The 18,734-nt window shown below is 37.3% G+C and overlaps 1 protein-coding gene across 3 annotated transcripts in view; it reads right to left on the bottom strand.

Moving 5' to 3' along the window:
• The window catches only part of LOC115223236 (serine/threonine-protein phosphatase 2A 55 kDa regulatory subunit B alpha isoform), a 114,274-nt gene extending 97,743 nt beyond the window's left edge, over positions 1–16,531 (bottom strand). The window contains exons 1-2 of one of the 3 annotated variants that reach the window (XM_029793726.2): positions 16,097–16,531; positions 12,152–12,220 (exon numbers count right to left, since the gene is read on the bottom strand). In XM_029793726.2, coding sequence (XP_029649586.1) covers positions 12,152–12,220; positions 16,097–16,160 — 133 coding nt within the window. In that variant the 5' untranslated portion in view covers positions 16,161–16,531. Of the gene's footprint in view, positions 1–12,151; positions 12,221–14,048; positions 14,224–16,096 lie in introns of those variants that run through there. The other 2 variants (XM_029793728.2, XM_029793727.2) reach the window with 2 other exon arrangements.
• Between the last annotated feature and the right edge of the window lie 2,203 nt (positions 16,532–18,734).

The raw sequence follows: 18,734 nt of genomic DNA, 5'->3' as shown, positions 1-18,734 counted from the left end.
GCGCGCGCATTTCGCTTAGACATTGTGTTGAGAGAGAACGACAGAGGGGGAGAGAAGGAGAGTGAATGATAAAGAGACAGATAGATATCTATCTCTATATCTATCTATCTGTATATATCTATCTATCTGTCTGTATATATCTATCTGTCTGTGGTTTACTCAAGTACCCAACTGAGTCCACTGCATCTTATAATGGAAACAGGTGTAAGATGATCGTTTATTCCTTTTGTTTGTTTGTTTGTTTGTATATATATATATATATATATATATATATATATAGATATATATATTAGTTAATCCAAACATGAACAAAGAGAAAGCACAACGCGAACCATCAACTAAGTGTAGAGTTGCCAGGCGTATAACTTATTAACTTATTCAAGCAGTTTTGAATAAGCTATACATGCAGCGACACTTCGCAGTCACTGTCAATAACATTACACACACACACACACACTTTCACGCTCTCTCAAGGCCGTATATTCTGGGTATGATAGGTGAACGCTACACACCCACTAAAACTGGTTAAGATTTTATAATAAATCTGTTCCTACAATATCACGATATAATCTGGTCATTATTTGTTCTCCGATCTAATTATGCATATTCGGAAATCATGAATTAGGAAGTCAGGCTGGCGTCTAGAAACACCCTAAAGATTCCGTGTTTATACTTTATAACAAAGCTGTTTAAGTTCAGCACAACCCGTGATGACCACCATACGCCACCTATTGTGTATGTGTATACACACACACACACACACACACACACAGAGGCTGTACACGCCTAGCAAACGTCTACAGCTTTGTGGCAACATTAGAAATGATCGTGATTATTATTATTATTATTATTATTACTACTAAGGCGGCGAGCTGGCAGAAACGTTAGCACGCCGGGCGAAATGCTTAGCGGTATTTCGTCTGCCGCTACGTTCTGAGTTCAAATTCCGCCGAGGTCGACTTTGCTTTTCATCCTTTTCGGGGTCGATTAAATAAGTACCAGTTACGCACTGGGGTCGATGTAATCGACTTAATCCGTTTGTCTGTCCTTGTTTGTCCTCTCTGTGTTTAGCCCCTTGTGGGTTGGTAGTAAAGAAATAGGCATTTCGTCTGCCGCTACGTTCTGAGTTCAAATTCCGCCGAAGTCGACTTTGCCTGTCATCCTTTCGGAGTTGATAAAATAAGCACCGGTATAACCGACTAGTCCCCGCCTCCAAATTTCAGGCCTTGTGCCTAAAGTAAGAAGGGATTGCCATCAATGGATACCGACAAGCAGTAGAGAAAATATCGCGAGGTATTAAATTTTTTTTTTTTCCGCAAATGTGGCTGTGTGGTTTCAGAAGCTTGCTTCCCAACCATGTGTTCTCGGGTTCAGTCCCCCACTAAGTCACATCATCGGCCAATGTCTTACAAATGTCTAACCCAGGACCGACCAAACCCTTGTGAGTGACCTTAATAAACGGAAGCTGAAAGAAGCCCATCGTGTATAAGTGTGAGTGCGTGCATGCGCGCACCCTTGTCTTAGCTTCGTTGTTGTAAATGAGCATCACCGTCATACTAATAACGCTGCTCGTTTCTGTCTGGCCACAAGGAAATCCTCTATCGCTTTAAAACGGGAAGTGCGACCGGCCACAGAAAATCTGCCTCAACAAGTTCCATGTGGTCCATGCAAACAGAGAAATGGAAGTTAAGTCATGAATAGCCTAAGGGTGGACTTTGCTGACCATTCATCAGGTGGAGATGACTGTCTCTTCAGATAGATGGGTTCGTTTATCCATGGAAGAAATCATTAAGAAGCCCTCCCTAAGTGCCTGGCGAATTGTGTGCACGCATGCGTGCACGCGTATACTGTCTGCGAAAGAATTTTTGCAAGAACAAGCGCGCTTTGGGAGCCTGGGCGGGAAAATTCCTCTTAAAAATCAAGGGGCTGAATTTATTTATGGGATCGCAAGATATTCATTCACAGGTCTCGGACAGGTATACTAACTGAAGCCCATCTTCATAATATGCTTTGTGTGTGTGTGTAGCAAGTACCTTGCTCTTCCTATACAAGCTTTATTTATTAAGCTAATGGTCTGAAGCTCCTAAAAATTAAAATAATTTTCTAACACAGGCACAAAGCATAAAATGAGGGGTTACTTTATTTTATCGAACTTGGAAAGATGAAAGAAAGATAAAGTCGACAACAATCATCAACCACCATCACTCATTATCAAATTAATCTAGAAAATATGTCAAAATTAACAATCTAGAAAAATTACCTTTTCTTTTCATTTTTGCCAAAAAGAGAAAAAAAAAATTCTATATAATGTGTGGAAATTACGGGTGTAATTTCAACAAAGGACTGATGGAATGACGATAATGAGGGTGATAATTACAATGGTGGTGACAATGAGGATAATGAAAATAATGACGGTAATAATTGATGATGATGATGATGATTATCGTCATCAAGAGTAGACAAAACGAAATCTAGTGGTGTTCTCAGCGTCGGCCAAAAATAAAACAAAATAATGAGATCAAACAGTCGCGAAGATTCTACTACAGTCTAAAAATAAAATTTTAATTCAATTCCGACTGACAAGAGGTGCGTGTGGTGGATGGGGGTGGAATACGGTTCTGATTGAAAGAATTGGAGCATTGTGGACATCGACATGAAACACCGGTGACAGCTTGGTAGAAGCATCCACTGGCTCTGTGTGCGTGCGTGTGTGTATGTGTACACATACACACAGAGAGAAAGGCTTCGTATACACAATCATTTCAAGCAGGTGGGTTATATATATATATAAATATATATATATATGCACGCACAGTCATTTCAATATCGAACGGAAAGGCAACACAGGGATTGCTCGTAAGTCACAGAAACAACACCCCCTAAGAGAAGCAACAGTAGTAGTAGTAATAGTAGTAGCAGCAGCAATGTGACTAACATTCTATACGGAGCACAGACGCAAAGGAATATGCATGGATGGACGGACACACATACATCGATGTGTTTGTGTGTACGGTAAATAAATTAACGGGTTTACATAATGACCTATAAATGATATAAGATATATTTCGTTAAGTACAAACTTGAGAGAGGAGGCGAACGTGTTGCAACCGACAGACACCCGTTTCCATTCCTCTCGTTCGAGCAGTCAAAAATGACTTAACAAAAGCGAAAAAAAAGACAGAGTAAAAGTTATCATAAAAGATGGCATTCTCTCGGTTTGCTGTCACAAAGTGGAAATATTAACACCATTTAGCGATAGCCCCCCCCCCCCTCTTTTTTTTTCCCCATTCACCCCGCCAAAAAAAATATACATATTTTTCAGGTACGTTTTCGAAAAAGACGTAACTCGAAACAACGTAATTTGAGGTATGCCTGTATCAATACAATTTGCTTACGGTATTTTTTCGCCCCCGTTTCGACTTGTGACCATATTAACAAAAAAAAAAAAGAAAAGAAATGAAAAGAAAAAATGTCTATATGAATATAAGTAGCGCCCAACTACTCATGGTCTAATTATTTCACAGTCTCAGACACTGGTTCGTACGTAACATGGCAGAGGCGTCTCCTTCAATGGAGCAGTTTGATCCTTATGGAATATGAAACGGAAAGATACGGGTGGAATTGGTAGGCAAAAATGAGATAATCGCACCACTAAAAGACCGTCTACAAAACTACAGTCCACACGTGTATTTATGCAAGTATGTATACTCGCACACACTATATATATTATATACATATATTAATATTCACACCGGTTATGTCATTTGTATCGGCACATAAAAGTTATTTTAAAAGGAGTGCTTTACTTTCAGTTTTAGAGAGACAGGAAAATTATACACTGCAATACATATATGCATATACACATAATTATCAATCCATATGGATGGACGAATGAATGAATGAATAGTGTGTGTGTGTGAATTTTTGTTTCAGTGTAAAATCTAAGATAATGTAATAATAGGCTGCTGTATATGGATGTACACTCCATATTTTAAACCGTCGATTCGGAGGAAGAAAGGACCTCGCCCATAGCACGTGGGAAGCTGTTCTTATTGATCAGTGTGAACTGATGAGGTTGATGATGATTGGCACTGAATAAAAATTAACAGGTTGGTTACGACGAGAGAGACGGAGTGGTGGGGAAATCGCTTTCATGGGATTTGACGTTGAGGAATGTAGGAAGAGGGCGGGCGAGAAAAAAAAACTCCAGAAGAGTCGGCGTAATTAATGGTGGGCGGATTCGAGATGAGGTCGGAAGTGGCGAGCAAGGCCTGATGGGCACGAGATGGTGTAGTAGTAGTAGTAGCAGCAGCAGAAAGAGAGAGAGAAGACAAAACAGTACGTTGTTTCATTCAAACGAGAATATTTTAGTTATGTATTTATTTATTTATTTCTGAATGGCGGTGGATCTCTGGAGAAACAAATACCGAGGCAGATACGATGATGAATGACATCAGTGCTCGGTTATTGGGATAGGTGTTTGACAATCAGTCCTGATCGAACAGACACACCTCTGACCAAAGATCGAACAGACACACCTCTGATCAAAAGAAATATTCCAGCTGTGATTCAGATAGTTTTGTTTTTTTTCATCGCTTTTGAAGATTATACATGTATGTGTGTGTGATTTGAAAAAGATTGGCTGCTTATACCTAGCTACCTACCTTCGTTGTCTCATCAACAGTGTGTGTGTGTGTAAAGGAGAGGCGATAGTCTTTTATGGAGACAAACTGGTTCAAGATTGAAATATATATTTCCCCATTATTATATATATCTCCATATCCCTGTCAAACATTTACTGAAGTTCTAGAATCCCCTGGCACGTATATAGCATAGGGGTTACACCTTTAACTATACACACACACACACACAACAGTGTTGCAGAAAAGAGTCTGAACAGTCGCCAAGCCTACTAGAAATATAAGCAAAATCACTCTTGAATTACAATGAATGGGCTTAAAAATGGGAAGAACTATTTCGGTATGGTCCAATACATACACTAACAGTGTCCAAATAATATATTCTTAAAAAAAAGTCACGGTGCCATTCAACAGCGAAAATGCCCAGTGAGAGAGACGAACCTACTTCCCCACAGCTACAAAAATTACCAGTGCACTCGACACCAAAGACAAGCATGTGAAAATAAATGGGGGAAAAAGCGGCAAACTACCATCTTTAATAATAAAAACTAAGATGTTGAGATTATATGACTGCAAACTCTATTCGATCTTAATAGGAAGTGGGGCACCAAGCATGTTCACAAATATTTGTGGAGGAGTGGGTGTTTGTCGGTTTGAAAAGCACTGCAATGAGGTGTCTGTCTAACATGGCTCCAACATGTTCTCATTCAAAATGAAGCCGGAGTGGAGACCCTTCCTTCCAATTCAACGAAATAATGGGGAAACTGTTTTTAAATAACATCATTTATATAGTTATGAAACTTGTTGTAACATGAGATGGCGGGTACGTATTTTTATCATTAATTATCTAACGCCAGAGGTGCGACCGCGCACGCACACACGTGAGTACATAGGCAGCAAAAAAAATAGTACTCGAATACCAGAGGTAGAGTAAATTAGTGTTTTATTGAAGCTGAAAAACTTCAATTGTTGTCACTCTGAGTTGATGATTCATTCAACGAAACAAACAGTTTGTAAAGTCTTTTCAACACACACATTCTATATATAAGTATACACAGAGTACAAAACATGCCGTATAAGTATAGGCACCTATATATATATATTGTGAGTTGAACTTGTGATTTGTATACATACATATGCGTGTTACTGCTGGGTAAACAGAGAGAGGGAGCGGGAGGTAAGTCGGACATCAAAAATTAGTTCAGGGGCCGACACATGAAGAAGATCAATAACTATATATTTGTCATAGTATAATCACCAAGTCTGCCCAGGCGTAACTATTAGTATACTGAATTGGCTTGTAGCTAGTTCTAACCAAATTTCATTCTTTTTTTTTTTTTTTTTTTTCCAGATCTATCAGCACATGGAAAAATATTCCATAGCAAGTGGTGGGTTCATAATTAGCATTAATGAAGGAACAGAGGGAAGAGTCATAATATAAAAATTATAGAAGAGATGGATAGGGATATATTTCGTATTAAAGGAAAGAGGGATGATCTTGTTAAGAGCAATGAAGAGGCTAGCCAATCCCTACCCCATAAAAATAAAAACCACCGCGTCCTAGTTTGATGCGAGGTGTTGGGATACTAATGATGAAGGGAAAAATTAAGATTAAATAAACAAAACAGAGAAAGGAGGGGGTTACGCGAATGTGTTCGTTTGGAAGCGGCAAAGGAATCACATTTTTTAAAAAATCGTAAGAGACGTATTGCAACGAAATTAATGAGAATTTCCGTTAATTGATAATCACTATTATCGACACAAGACCCACACGTTCGATTGAACAGAACTCATTATTTGATTGGTATTTTATTGTCACCCCCCCCCCACCCGGGCCTTAGGATGGGAGGAAGCAAGGTCAACCACGTCTAGATTCGAAAACAAAACGCAAAGGGACGTAATTAAACTTATTGCAGGCAAGGCACACGCTGGAGCGAAAGCCTTTTATGCGGTCTCTCGACCTACTAAATTATGGCTGCAAAATACCCCACTTAAATCACAACTTGTGCTGTTCAGTATTGTAGTCCTACCAACACAATACCTTATAGAAAGAAGAGAACAGTCACGGTTTGAACGCCTCCTACAAAATCGAGGCTGACCTTGGATTAAACGACAACTGCAAAAGCAGCCTTACCAAGTGTTCCACTGTTGCCCTAATATAGAAAAGACACACATTCACACAAGTCTGCAGCAGATCATTATCGTTAACAGCGAGTCCAGTATCCAATCATAACCAAAACAAGCAGAGAGCTGTCTAGAAATGTCGCGATCAGACAGACCTACACTGATAAAATTAATACCAGTTATATCATGAGATCAGTAATCATTTCCCTAACCCGGTCCTGTGAATCACTCGTAAGACACGGGACATATTTCCCCCGGCGTCTATGCATCATATACTATACATTTCTTTTCTTTCTTTTTATCAGTCAGCAAAGAATAAACTGGGATTTATGAATGGAAGGTTTTTGTATTACTCAGAAGGTATGAAAAAAGGGGTAACTAAAAAAAAATCTGAAAACAAGTATTTGTGTTTAGAATATACTTGTGAAAATGCTTCGGCCAGGCGAAAGATTAATACAGAAAAATATAACTACTATTATCTGTATCAGCGACCACTATCACCAGCCTTGCTATCATTGTAGCCAGACACCGAGTTATCACTGCAACCGGTGGTATTATTACAATTATCAGCGTGCCACCACCAATCATTGTAGCCAGTGACACCACAATTATGACTACCCAGCTAAAATTAGAGTCACTGATATTACAAGTAATTCCTGTGTTAATTATTATAGCCAGTGATATTACAATTAGCCGCTGTGCTAACCATTGCAACCAGTGATGTTACGATTAACCACTGTGCTAATCATTGCAACCAGTGATGTTACGATTAACCGCTGTGCTAATCAGTGCTGCCAATGATATTTCAATTAGTGGGTTACTAATCCTTATAGCTAGTGATATTACAGTTAGCACTGTGCTGTTAGTGTAACCAGTGAAAAAAAGTACAATTGTTCTATCATTGTGGAACAGTGACAATTACCACCGCTAAGTAGTATCATCATAGCAAGCGGTAGGTAATGCGATATGAAATCGAGAGAGAATTTTTTTTTTTTAAATATATGTAATAAAACGTTAGTAATGCTTTAAGCGGAAATGAAGGTAAGAGACAGACAGACAGACAGATACACACGCGCGCAGAGACATATAGACGTGAGATAACCGGACAAGCATAGATAGACATAGGTAGAAAAAAAAGATGAATATGATAGATGTATATATTAGCAGACAGGCTGAGAAGATAGATGGATGGATGGAGAGACATGGGGAGATAAAGGAGGTGGACAAGAAGGGAGAGGGAGAGACACACAAATGGCTGAATAAAGACAAACAGACAGACATAGCTATACAGAGAGAGAGAGAGAGAGGGACGAAGACATAAAGGATGGAAAGTGATAGAAAAAAAAACGATATATATATATTATAATATAGTAAAAAAAAAAGACAACAAATTTAAATAGAGATCATTCATGTTAGGACAAGATGTAATGATTGGTTTTAAATTTAGGTACAAAAACCAGCAGTTTTTGAGGGTGGAGTGTGAAATCTCAGTCTGTGAAATCGACCAAGCCGAGGCTTGGGACAGGTACTTTTATTCTATCGAATCTGGGCGGATGAAAAAGTAAAAATTAACTTCGGTGAGATTTGAACCCGGAACGTAAAACAGCCGGAAGAAATTCACTTAAGGCAACTTTGTCCGACGCTGTAGCAATTCTGCCTATCCGCCCACCCTCGATAATTGTTTCTAATTCAGGCACAAGGCCAGTAATTTTGAGAGCAGGGTGTAGTTGATTAAAATCGACGTTAGTAGTTTAACTGGAACTTTATTTTACCGACCCCCGAGGCATGACGAGTAAAGACGATCTCAACCGAAATTGATCTATTCTGTTCAACGCGCTAACGATTCCGCCAGTTTAATTTCTTACATAAAGTAGGAGATAAGACGTTTAGAGGAGGGTTAGTCGATTAAATCGACCCCAATATTTGACCGGTACTTGTTATTTTTCGGCCCTGCAAGGATGAAAGGCCTCTATCTGTCCTGACTTCGAACCAAAGGATCCCAAGATGTAGAAACAATACAAGGACGAAATTACAGAGAGAAAGAAAAAAGCGAGTGGGTGTAATGAGTAAAATGAAAGTGAAAACAAAACGGTAACGCCAACTAGGAAAAGATCGGAGAGGAAATCCACCCAGATTAATTTGGAGCATACCACACAAAATACCTGGTTTAGTGTGACACTTCAATCTAGTAGCTCCCACACACAACACTGCTAGACAATGTCTCCGAAGAAAACCGTGTCCTTAATCTAGCTTATTAAGCTCATCCACCACAAATCTTTCTTTGATGTAATCACCAGGCAGAAGAAAATTACCTGCCAGTCCTTACCATAGGATGGCAGTAGGTCAGTCTTCGCCATAGACTCAGCTAATAGCCAGATCTGTCCTTCATGCATGTGACAGCAAGTTATTTGACACAAGTTTACAAACCTACCATCCATGTACTCTGATTGATAGCGTACAAAACGGTTTCATTTCCAAACATCTTAGACAACTTTAGTTGCTAACAGTTTTAAGTCTTTGGTATCTGTCCCAAACTGTGTCCCGTGTAACAGAGTTCAAGTCAATCCCAAACCATCATTGCTCATATCCTCCATTAATCTTCTAGAGAAATCAGTACTTGATGCTTGGCTGGCAAAGAGTGCAAGGAACACCATGCAACATTTTAGATGCCAAAAACTCAAGCTCAGTGTGTTTAAACCAAGATCACAGCCTAATCAAGGAGATGAGCTTCAGCATGTGCCTACACATCACTAACCACAGCATCCTGAAACTTCCTGGACTTGTTGCTAGCTGCAGACAGACCTCTTGACCCTTTCGCATGAAGTGAAAGAGCACACACTCCACTGTAGTAGCATTTTGTTTGAACAAAGTACGCCACTCCAGCAGTTGCACACCAAAGTGATGAGAGTATTAGCCACTACTGCTTAAACTTTCAAATGCAACAGCTTCAAATCAACCCATTTCTGAGTGAGAGTGGTTACCTTGTTTACAACCTATTTTAGCTTTTATCATTCAAAAGATCTGGTCTGCAACCAAACTTCAAGCACCTTAACCAGATCATCGGACCAGTGACAGGTGTCACAAGCCTACAAAATCTTGCTTCTCTAGCTGCCAAGTTGCCAGTCCACAATTTTCCCCACAATTAATGTGGGTCTTGTGATCTCACTGTACACCTCCTGTATGGTGCCTACCAACTCAAATACCAGCAAGTCTGGTACAAAGAATGGTGATACCTGCATATACACACACAGCTCACCTGTGTCCCAGTTCAAGCAAGAAGCTCCTAAACATCTCAAATTTCTGCAGCAATGGCTCAAGCACCAAAACATTCAGGAGAAAGGAAATAGGGAACCAACCCTTGACTGACCTAGCATATGATGCAAACAAAACAAAAAAAAAAAGAGAAAAGGGGTTTAGATAAGCGACCATTTAGTTTAACTACCAAACAGATGATGCTACACATTGTAGTGATCCAAGCTCAGAAGATGAAAGTGAAACCAACTGCATTTAGGAAAGCCACCAAGTAGCAACGGTTTAATCTTGTTGTAAGCTTTAGATTGATCTAAATTGATCAAGGACCCACCAAAGCCTGATGTATTCCTGACTCATTTTATGAGGTTTTGCACAAGGGAGACATTGTCAGGGATAGATTTCCTAGGGAAAGCATAAATTTGTCTCCAACTGCAAATACCAACCTCACCTTTGACAAGTACCTTTGCTATAATCTGTGTTTAGTTTGAGTTATGAACCCAAAGCTGTTTTGTTTTCATATGTTCCTCTTGTTTCAACCCTCCGTCAACTCACCTGGCTGAGAATCTTTCCAGTTACTGCCAGTTTTTGTAGACCAAAACAGTTGCAACATGCAAGCCAGACATGTAACAAATTTTATTTTATGATAGAGTCATCTAGTCTTGCAGAGCAGTTCAAACTATCTACTATTTTGCTTGCCGAAATCAGCTTTTTGCAGTACTCTACATGTTCAGATGAGATCTGCTGGAGGCTGTCAAGAGAGGTATCAATGTCCACCACCTTCACTTATCACTCCTCACAAAAAGTTTGGCAAAGTAAAAAAACCTGCTTGGAATCAAAAAAGCAATGTCCATTGCAGTTAGTCGAAGTTGAACATGTTTTGTTTTGGCTTTGTTTCTTCACTCTGCCCTTCTTGATACCAAGGCACATCAAATGCCTTTCATCCAATTTCCCTCAGCATAAACACCCCAGCACAAATATACCCTTCATGCTTCATGAAGAAATGGTCAATGGCTGTACTTGCTACAAGAACAGTGTTTGGCAATGCCTTTTCTATGAATCTCTTCTAATTGATTGATTGGCTCCTCCTTAATTGCCAGGACAGCCCTTGAATTTGCTGACCCTATGCCCTTATACAGGCTTTCACAGCAAACCCCTTGAATTTGCTGCCCCTCCACCCTTGTAGAAGATTACACAGTAAACCCCAAGTGCTTCCTCGTCCCTCCATCCTATAGCTACACTACTGTTCTCTATAACTTTTCTAAAACTAACAGATTCTAATATTTTTTTTCACAAGTGAGATTCACCACCTGTTGATGATAACTTGATGACAGTCCTTGTCAGCACTCCCCACATAAAAAATCCGCTAATCTAGTTCTTGAGACGTTTGTCACAAAGCATGCAGCTAGCTTCCAATAACCAGATCCCTTTCTATTAGTTTTGCCTCAGTTGACAGTAAAGTCCTAAAGTCTGTGGTCAACATAACCAACTAACTGGTATCGTCGACAATTTATGTTGCAACTATCATTAAGTCTAATGAAAATTTAAATGCAATATAGATGACCTGCTACAGTTTGTCCAAATCCACAGATGCATTAGGGAAATTCAGGTGATACCCAGATGGCAACTGGAACTGTCGAAGCAAGTTTGGGTGGATTCTGCACTTTCCTAACAGCTACTTCAACATATGAGCAAAATACCATTCCAATAGCTAGGAAACACCAATAAGCAGGAGTTTCAAAGAAATGTCTTTCAGCATCTAAAGAAATCCCCCCAGTCAGTAAATAGCCCTTAATGAAAACATGCAATGACCTTCACTGCTATTCACATCCAGGACCATCAACTTAAACAGGACTTGGGAAAGTGTACTTGCCCCCAGATCAAGGCTATTCTGAAACAGAACTGCAATGCTATTCAATCAAGACTAACTGAAGATAGCATAAACCTTTATAGTTGGCAGAGAGCAAACAAGTGCATCTCTAAGATTCTTGTATCACTGAGAACTACCACATTTAGACAAAAAGACCCAAGATATGTAACACAACAACAGTAACAAGAAACACTAAAGCCATGAACTGGTCAGATAGCCAATGCTGTGTATAAAGAAAAATGAAACAAAATAATGTAATAGTACCTACCTTCAGTGATATCTTCCTCTATGGTACCTTTCACTTGAGAAAAACACCACTGGATCTCCCCACCATTACCTACAAAAGACAAATATGTATGTTATGCTTATAGGTTACATACTGACATTGTATATCGTTGTATATCACATGCTTGCATAGGTCAGACAGAATTTATTGAGGCAGATGTTCTATGGCTGGATGTCCTTCTTGTCATCAGTTCTCACTTGTTTCCAAGTAAAGTGATAATTTCCCTGCAACTGGACAGGTTTTCATTTGATGTAAGATTAGAAATGAAGGACACTGCGTGAATGCTGGGGGCCCTTGCATACAACAATCACAAGATATCAAGTCACACACACAATGGGTTTCTTTTAGTTTGTCAATCAAATTCATTTACATTACTCTGGTTGCCCCAGAGGTATAGTAAAAGACACTTGCCAAAAGTGCCACACAGTAGGACTGAAACCTCGAACCAAGTGGTTGGGAGGTGAGCTTCTTAACCACACACACTGATGAGTGAGTGTGTGTGTATGTTTATAGGTTACAGACAAATATATGTATACATGTATGTATAGATCTATGTAGGTTTGCACAGACAAATAATGAATATTATTCCGTGAGCATCCCAGATTTTAAAATAAATACACTGTATCATTGCAAGTCATACGAGATTGCAGTCAAGAAGGGCATTCAGACATAAAACAGCCTCAAAGGAAAAACTGATGTAAAATCGATGATATATATGTGTGTATATATACATACATATATATATATATATATACACACCACACAAATAGACATGTATGCATAGCTGTTCATACATATCTGTACAGATACACACAAACATGCATGCAGACATACACATGCGTGCGCATATATACGTATACATGCACCAAGTTATATAAACACACACATATATATATATATATATTTATATATTTATATATATACATATACATACATACGACTGTCGGTGTGTGTGTATATGATTGGATTTTTACATGTGTATACACACACACATACATACATGTTCTTACATCAGATGCAAAACTCTGCTTACATAAATGCAGACACGGATATTTTCGCATATTATACACGCTTACACTCAGATATACAGCGATATATGCATCGATGTACCGCTATATACATATATAAACGTACATCGATGTAAAGGTGTGTATGTCTAGAGACACACACATACATCGATATATACAGGTATAAAGCTATATATATAAAGCTTATACACACATGTATACATACATAAATTTAAAGCTATATATAGATATAGCTTTCCATATATGCGTGTATACACCTTTACATCTACATACACAAATATAAAGATATACATATATGTGCATATATACACACAGAAACATACAGCTATGCAGATTATGAATATACACAGATGTAAAACTGTACACACACACATAGAAAGATGTATAGCTAGATATATTATACATATATATACATGCATGCATAGCTATAAGATTACACATATATACACAGGTGTGACTATATATACACAGGTGTGTGTGTGTACATATACACACATACAAACAGTATAACTATACGCATACATTGTCAGATGCAAAGCTACACACACACACATACATACATACACACATGTGTGTGTGTACTTTAATGTATATGCATATACGACATGTATGTATATATTAATGTAGACATATCCATTTATGTTTATATGCATACATCGATGTATGTATATATACATACATGAAATGTATGTATACAGACGTACATCGATATCCTTATGCTCATGCGTCAAGAGATAGACAGATAGAAGAGAGAGATGAAGAGAAAGAAGAAATGAGAAGAGGCGAACATCGCGTAAGAGCCTAATGAATGTTACAAGTTAGCAAAGGGGGAAATCCAATAGCTTCCTTACCCGCCATCGTAAACGGAGAAATAATTGTACTATCCAACAGTAGGAGAAGGGAAGTGGCTGTGGTTAGTAAAATAATGTAGGAACCGTAAATGGCAGACCTACGATGGTAAAGGAATAACTATTACCCCTACCATCGACATTTCAAAATGGCGCACTCAGGCCAGAAGTGGAATCATGTGACGTCATTTGATACGGATTGCTGGGAAATAAAATCAAATCGAATCCAGAAACCATGTCGTTGCTTTCTCTTTTGTATGAAAGAGGAAACGAAAAAAAACTTGGTTTCATGCAAACCTTATTATTAATTTTTTTTGGGGGGTCTTTCTGAAATAGTTTTAAGTTAGTGCTGACGTTTATTTTTAATGCAAGCTCTATTAGACAAGAGCTAATAAGGAATAATTGCTTGCTGATGGGGAAGAAGAAAAAAGCAAATATCACAGAATATTAATGTCAGATAATACTGCTTTTTCTTTCGTAGCACAAGGTTTATTATTTTTTTCCCTTCACCCCTGTGCTACGCTTCACAGGTTGGCTTAGCAACGATATATATATATTTATATACATTATATACTTATTTTAGAAAGAAGACCTTGTTCGATTTCTTCCAACCACTTGGAAGTTTTTCAAATTTTCACCCGCTTGTTTTAAATGCTTGTAACTTGATTTCTAAGGCGGAAAATGAAGACGATTTTCGACATCAGCATACAAAATCACATCAGAATTACAATTCTTGAAAATAATATAGTGGTTGGAAGAAATTTAACAAGATCCATGGAAGAAAATTAAAAGCATTAAACTATTGCTACTTATCGATCTCAAATCATTAACTTTCTGTGTTAATTGGAGTTTTTTTTTGCATAATTTTAAATCGATCTAAAACAAAATATGTTCTATTCTAATTGATTTTAATACAGATAAATTTTTCTTTTATGCAGAACGAAAAGATATTTAAAAATTCATTACTTTTGTTTGATAATATATACAATCTGCATTTTTATTTTTTTAGTTTAAAACATTTTAAATTGACATTAAAAATATTTCCTTGAATACTTTTTAACATATGTGTAATTTTAAAATAAATGCCATATCTCCACTTCTTTAATTATTATTTAGAAAAAAAAACACGGAAAGTTAGGAAATTAACAAAAAGGTTTAAAATTAACAAAATTATATAGTAAAATCAATTATTCTAGTAAAATACAGGAAGTAACGTCCAATAAAGTTATGTCGTCGAATACATATTGTTTGATCAAAAAGTAAATTCTACACAATTTCGATTTCATTTTGCAATGAAAGGATGAACGGGATAAAGTTTAATAAATCAGAAGAAATCATGCGAGGGCAAAATCTCGAACAAGAAACGGGATCAAAATTTCATCGCCGTTTGAAATTAACTGCCAAAGATTGCTGAAATTTTAGTCAAATATATAAAACATGAGGAATAAGCGAATTTGCTCGAATTACATTTATTATTAAAAGGCCGATATTTAAATTTCTGGGGAAAGTTTTAAAAAGAAAATTAACTTAAGAATGGAGAGAGAAATAATGTAAATGGAAAAAAAAAAAGAATTTTAAAAGATTTCGTTCAATAAATTTTTCACAGTATTTTTTTAAACTTTGGCAACATTTAAACCCTTGGCGTATTTCGATCGATCAGTTGAGTTTAAAATACGAATTAAAAACAACTGGTAAGTCTTACACAGTGTTTATTTGATGGCTGGAATGACATTTAAAGAATAAAAAAGTTAAAAAGTCAATGATATTTGCAAGAGTTTTAATTTTAAGCGCGCAACTTGCTGACCAAGGGAGCGGTGATTGTCCAAGTTTAAGAGGTTTAGAAGCGGTTAAAGGGAGACAATTGAAGTCACGCACCATGTAAGAGTGACGTTGAGGTTTATAATTAACCACTGTCACAGATAACAAGTTAAGGAGGAGAACAATTGTGATAAAAAAGGAGATAAACAAAAGAACATTGATAGACCAATGAACAAAGAGGTCTTAGATAGAGAGGAGATAATGTGAAATTTAAGGAAAGGAACACTCCCTACCATTTTCTGCAGTTTTCATCTGGTTGTTACGTGTAGAGGACCTCAGACGGTAGTCCCATATCATTATTAATTAGTAGTTTACAAATGTTAAATGTGTGCGAAGATTGACACTTCTACAACTGTAAACTCGAGGATTTTGTGATTAATAAACAAAGAGGCGATAAACGCTCCTTTAATAAAAAAAATGTCATTAAACAGGAAGTGAAATTAAGCGGACGTTGAAGGGAGCGTTCGTTATGTATAAGGGAGGTAAACCAGACATGAACGACAGGCTTCGATGCATAAAATTTCTATGTTTTTACTTAGAAGACGACTCGAACAAACATAAGAGAATATATAAAATGTATATCTGTGTTACTGAAACTCAATAAATGAAATACTTGTTATAAAACTAATAATTAACGTCGTTAACTGGTTTAAAATGTTGTGTAAAAATTAACACCGTCTTCCACATTGCCTTTCTCTGTCTTCGGTAGTCATGTGTTGTAATAAGGGAGCAGCCGTTGTTTAGGAAAATATTTCCATTGTCTTGTCACATTGACAGAGTTCCATTGTTATTTTGTCTTTATTGTTTTTTGTTCGCCTTTTTCCGTTATTAAGCGATTTTTTTCTTTGTGTTTTGTAAATTAGAATAAAACCGAAATATAATAATGGCTGTTTGCTCTGAAAGTAAAATAAAATTGTATTTCAAAACGTATCTTATATCTTTTACATGCTTCAGTCATTGGATTGCGGCCATGCTGGGGCATCCCCCTGAAGTGTTTAGTCGAACAAATCGACCACAAACTTATTTCTTTTTTAAGACTGGTACTTATTCTTGTTGCCGAGCCGCTAAGTTACTGGACATAAACAAACCAACACCGGGATGTAAACAAAGACACGCACACTTTCTGTCAACCGAACCTACTCACAAGCATTTGGTCGGCCCGAGTAGAAGGCACTTGCCCAAAAGACATACTATGAAACTGAACCCGGAACCATGTAGTTCGAAATCAAACTTGACCACACAGCCAGCCTACGTCTAAATTAATGATGAAATATATTGCTTCTTACTTTAGGCACAAAGCCGGCAATTTCGGAGGAGGGGTAAGTCGATTACATCGGTTCCAATACACAACTGGCACTTAATTTATCGACCCCCGAAAAGATGAAAGGTAAAGTCGACTTCGACGAAATTTGAACTCAGAACACGAAAATACCTATTTCTTTACTACCCAGAAGGGGCTAAACACAGACAGGACAGACAAACGGATTAAGTCGATTATATCGATCCCGTAACTGGTACTTATTTAATTGACCCCGAAAAGATGAAAGGCAAAGTCGACCTCGGCGGAATTTGAACTCAAACATAACGGCAGACGAAATACGGCTACGCTTTTCGCCCGACGTGCTAAACGTTTCTGCCAGCTCGCCGCCTTAATGCTAAAATAGATTAATGGTAAATTTTAGACAAGTAATAATGTGTTTTAAAACATACACAAAAAGTAAAACAAAATTTTACATGAGAAATAGGTGATTGGGATTTTAATTACAAATGATATTAAGACGTTTTATGTATAAATTTGGGGGAAGTAAAGACTGAACAACCGGTCTGGATACCACGTGTAGTTGATAGACATCAGCCGGCAGTTTATGATTATATTATTAGGTCAGTACTTGACAGTACTTATTTTGAATTTAGGAGGAAAAAAAAGTCACCAGGAAAACTTCAAAAACGATTGATTTATTGTTGTTTGGGCGTATTTAATAGTTTTCTAAATATTTTATTGTTTTATTTAAGATCTTGAATAATTTTCATTTTCACAAGTGTGGCTGATTAATAAGATGTTTGCTTAGCAACCACAATGGTTCCAGGTTCAGTACCACTGCACGGCACCTTCAGTACCGAGCTAACCAAAGTGTTGTAAGTAGACGAAAAATGAAAGAAGTCTGTTGTATGTGAAAATAAAGAAGTCTGTGTGCGTGTGTATATATATATACACACACATATAGAGAGAGGGGAGAGAGATCTTATTAAATTTCTTTTATACACACTCACTCACTCATGCATACATATATATATATATATATGAGTTGTCGGCAGCCAGTGGTTTAGTATATATATTATACTAGCAGTATCGCCCGGCGTTGCTCGGGTTTGTAAGGGAAATAACTATATAAGCATTTTTAGAGAGTTATAGCCAAAATATAGCAAAAAATGCATTAAAAATGGAAAAAAAATTATGATAAATTTTTTTTAAATTGTTGACTCATCGTAGACATTTTTAGAGAGTTAATTCCCTTATATAATAGCGAAAAATGCATTAAAATGGAAAAAAATTATGGTAAATTTTTTTTTTAATCGTAGACTCATCGTAGACGCGCGCTAATACCTAGGGGGGCTCGATATGAATCACGACTATAAGATACCCACTTTTGGTTACACTGCACCGCAAAATGTGGGAGTAGTTAGGAATCTAAATCGTAGGAGACAGACACACAACTTCACTTTTATATATAAAGATATATATGTGTGTGTGTGTTAGAAGTATTGGGGGTGATGTACAGATTTAATACATATGAAATACACCTTTTTTTTCTTTCATATATATATATACACAGAGGGGGTTCTTTGTGTTTGTCTTCTACCACCGCTTGA

This window comes from Octopus sinensis, linkage group LG22 (genome assembly GCF_006345805.1).
Source record: "Octopus sinensis linkage group LG22, ASM634580v1, whole genome shotgun sequence".
Taxonomy (NCBI): Eukaryota; Metazoa; Mollusca; class Cephalopoda; order Octopoda; family Octopodidae; genus Octopus; species Octopus sinensis.
The sequence above is the reverse complement of the archived record's forward strand: the minus strand, read 5'-3'. Positions and strand labels throughout refer to the sequence as shown.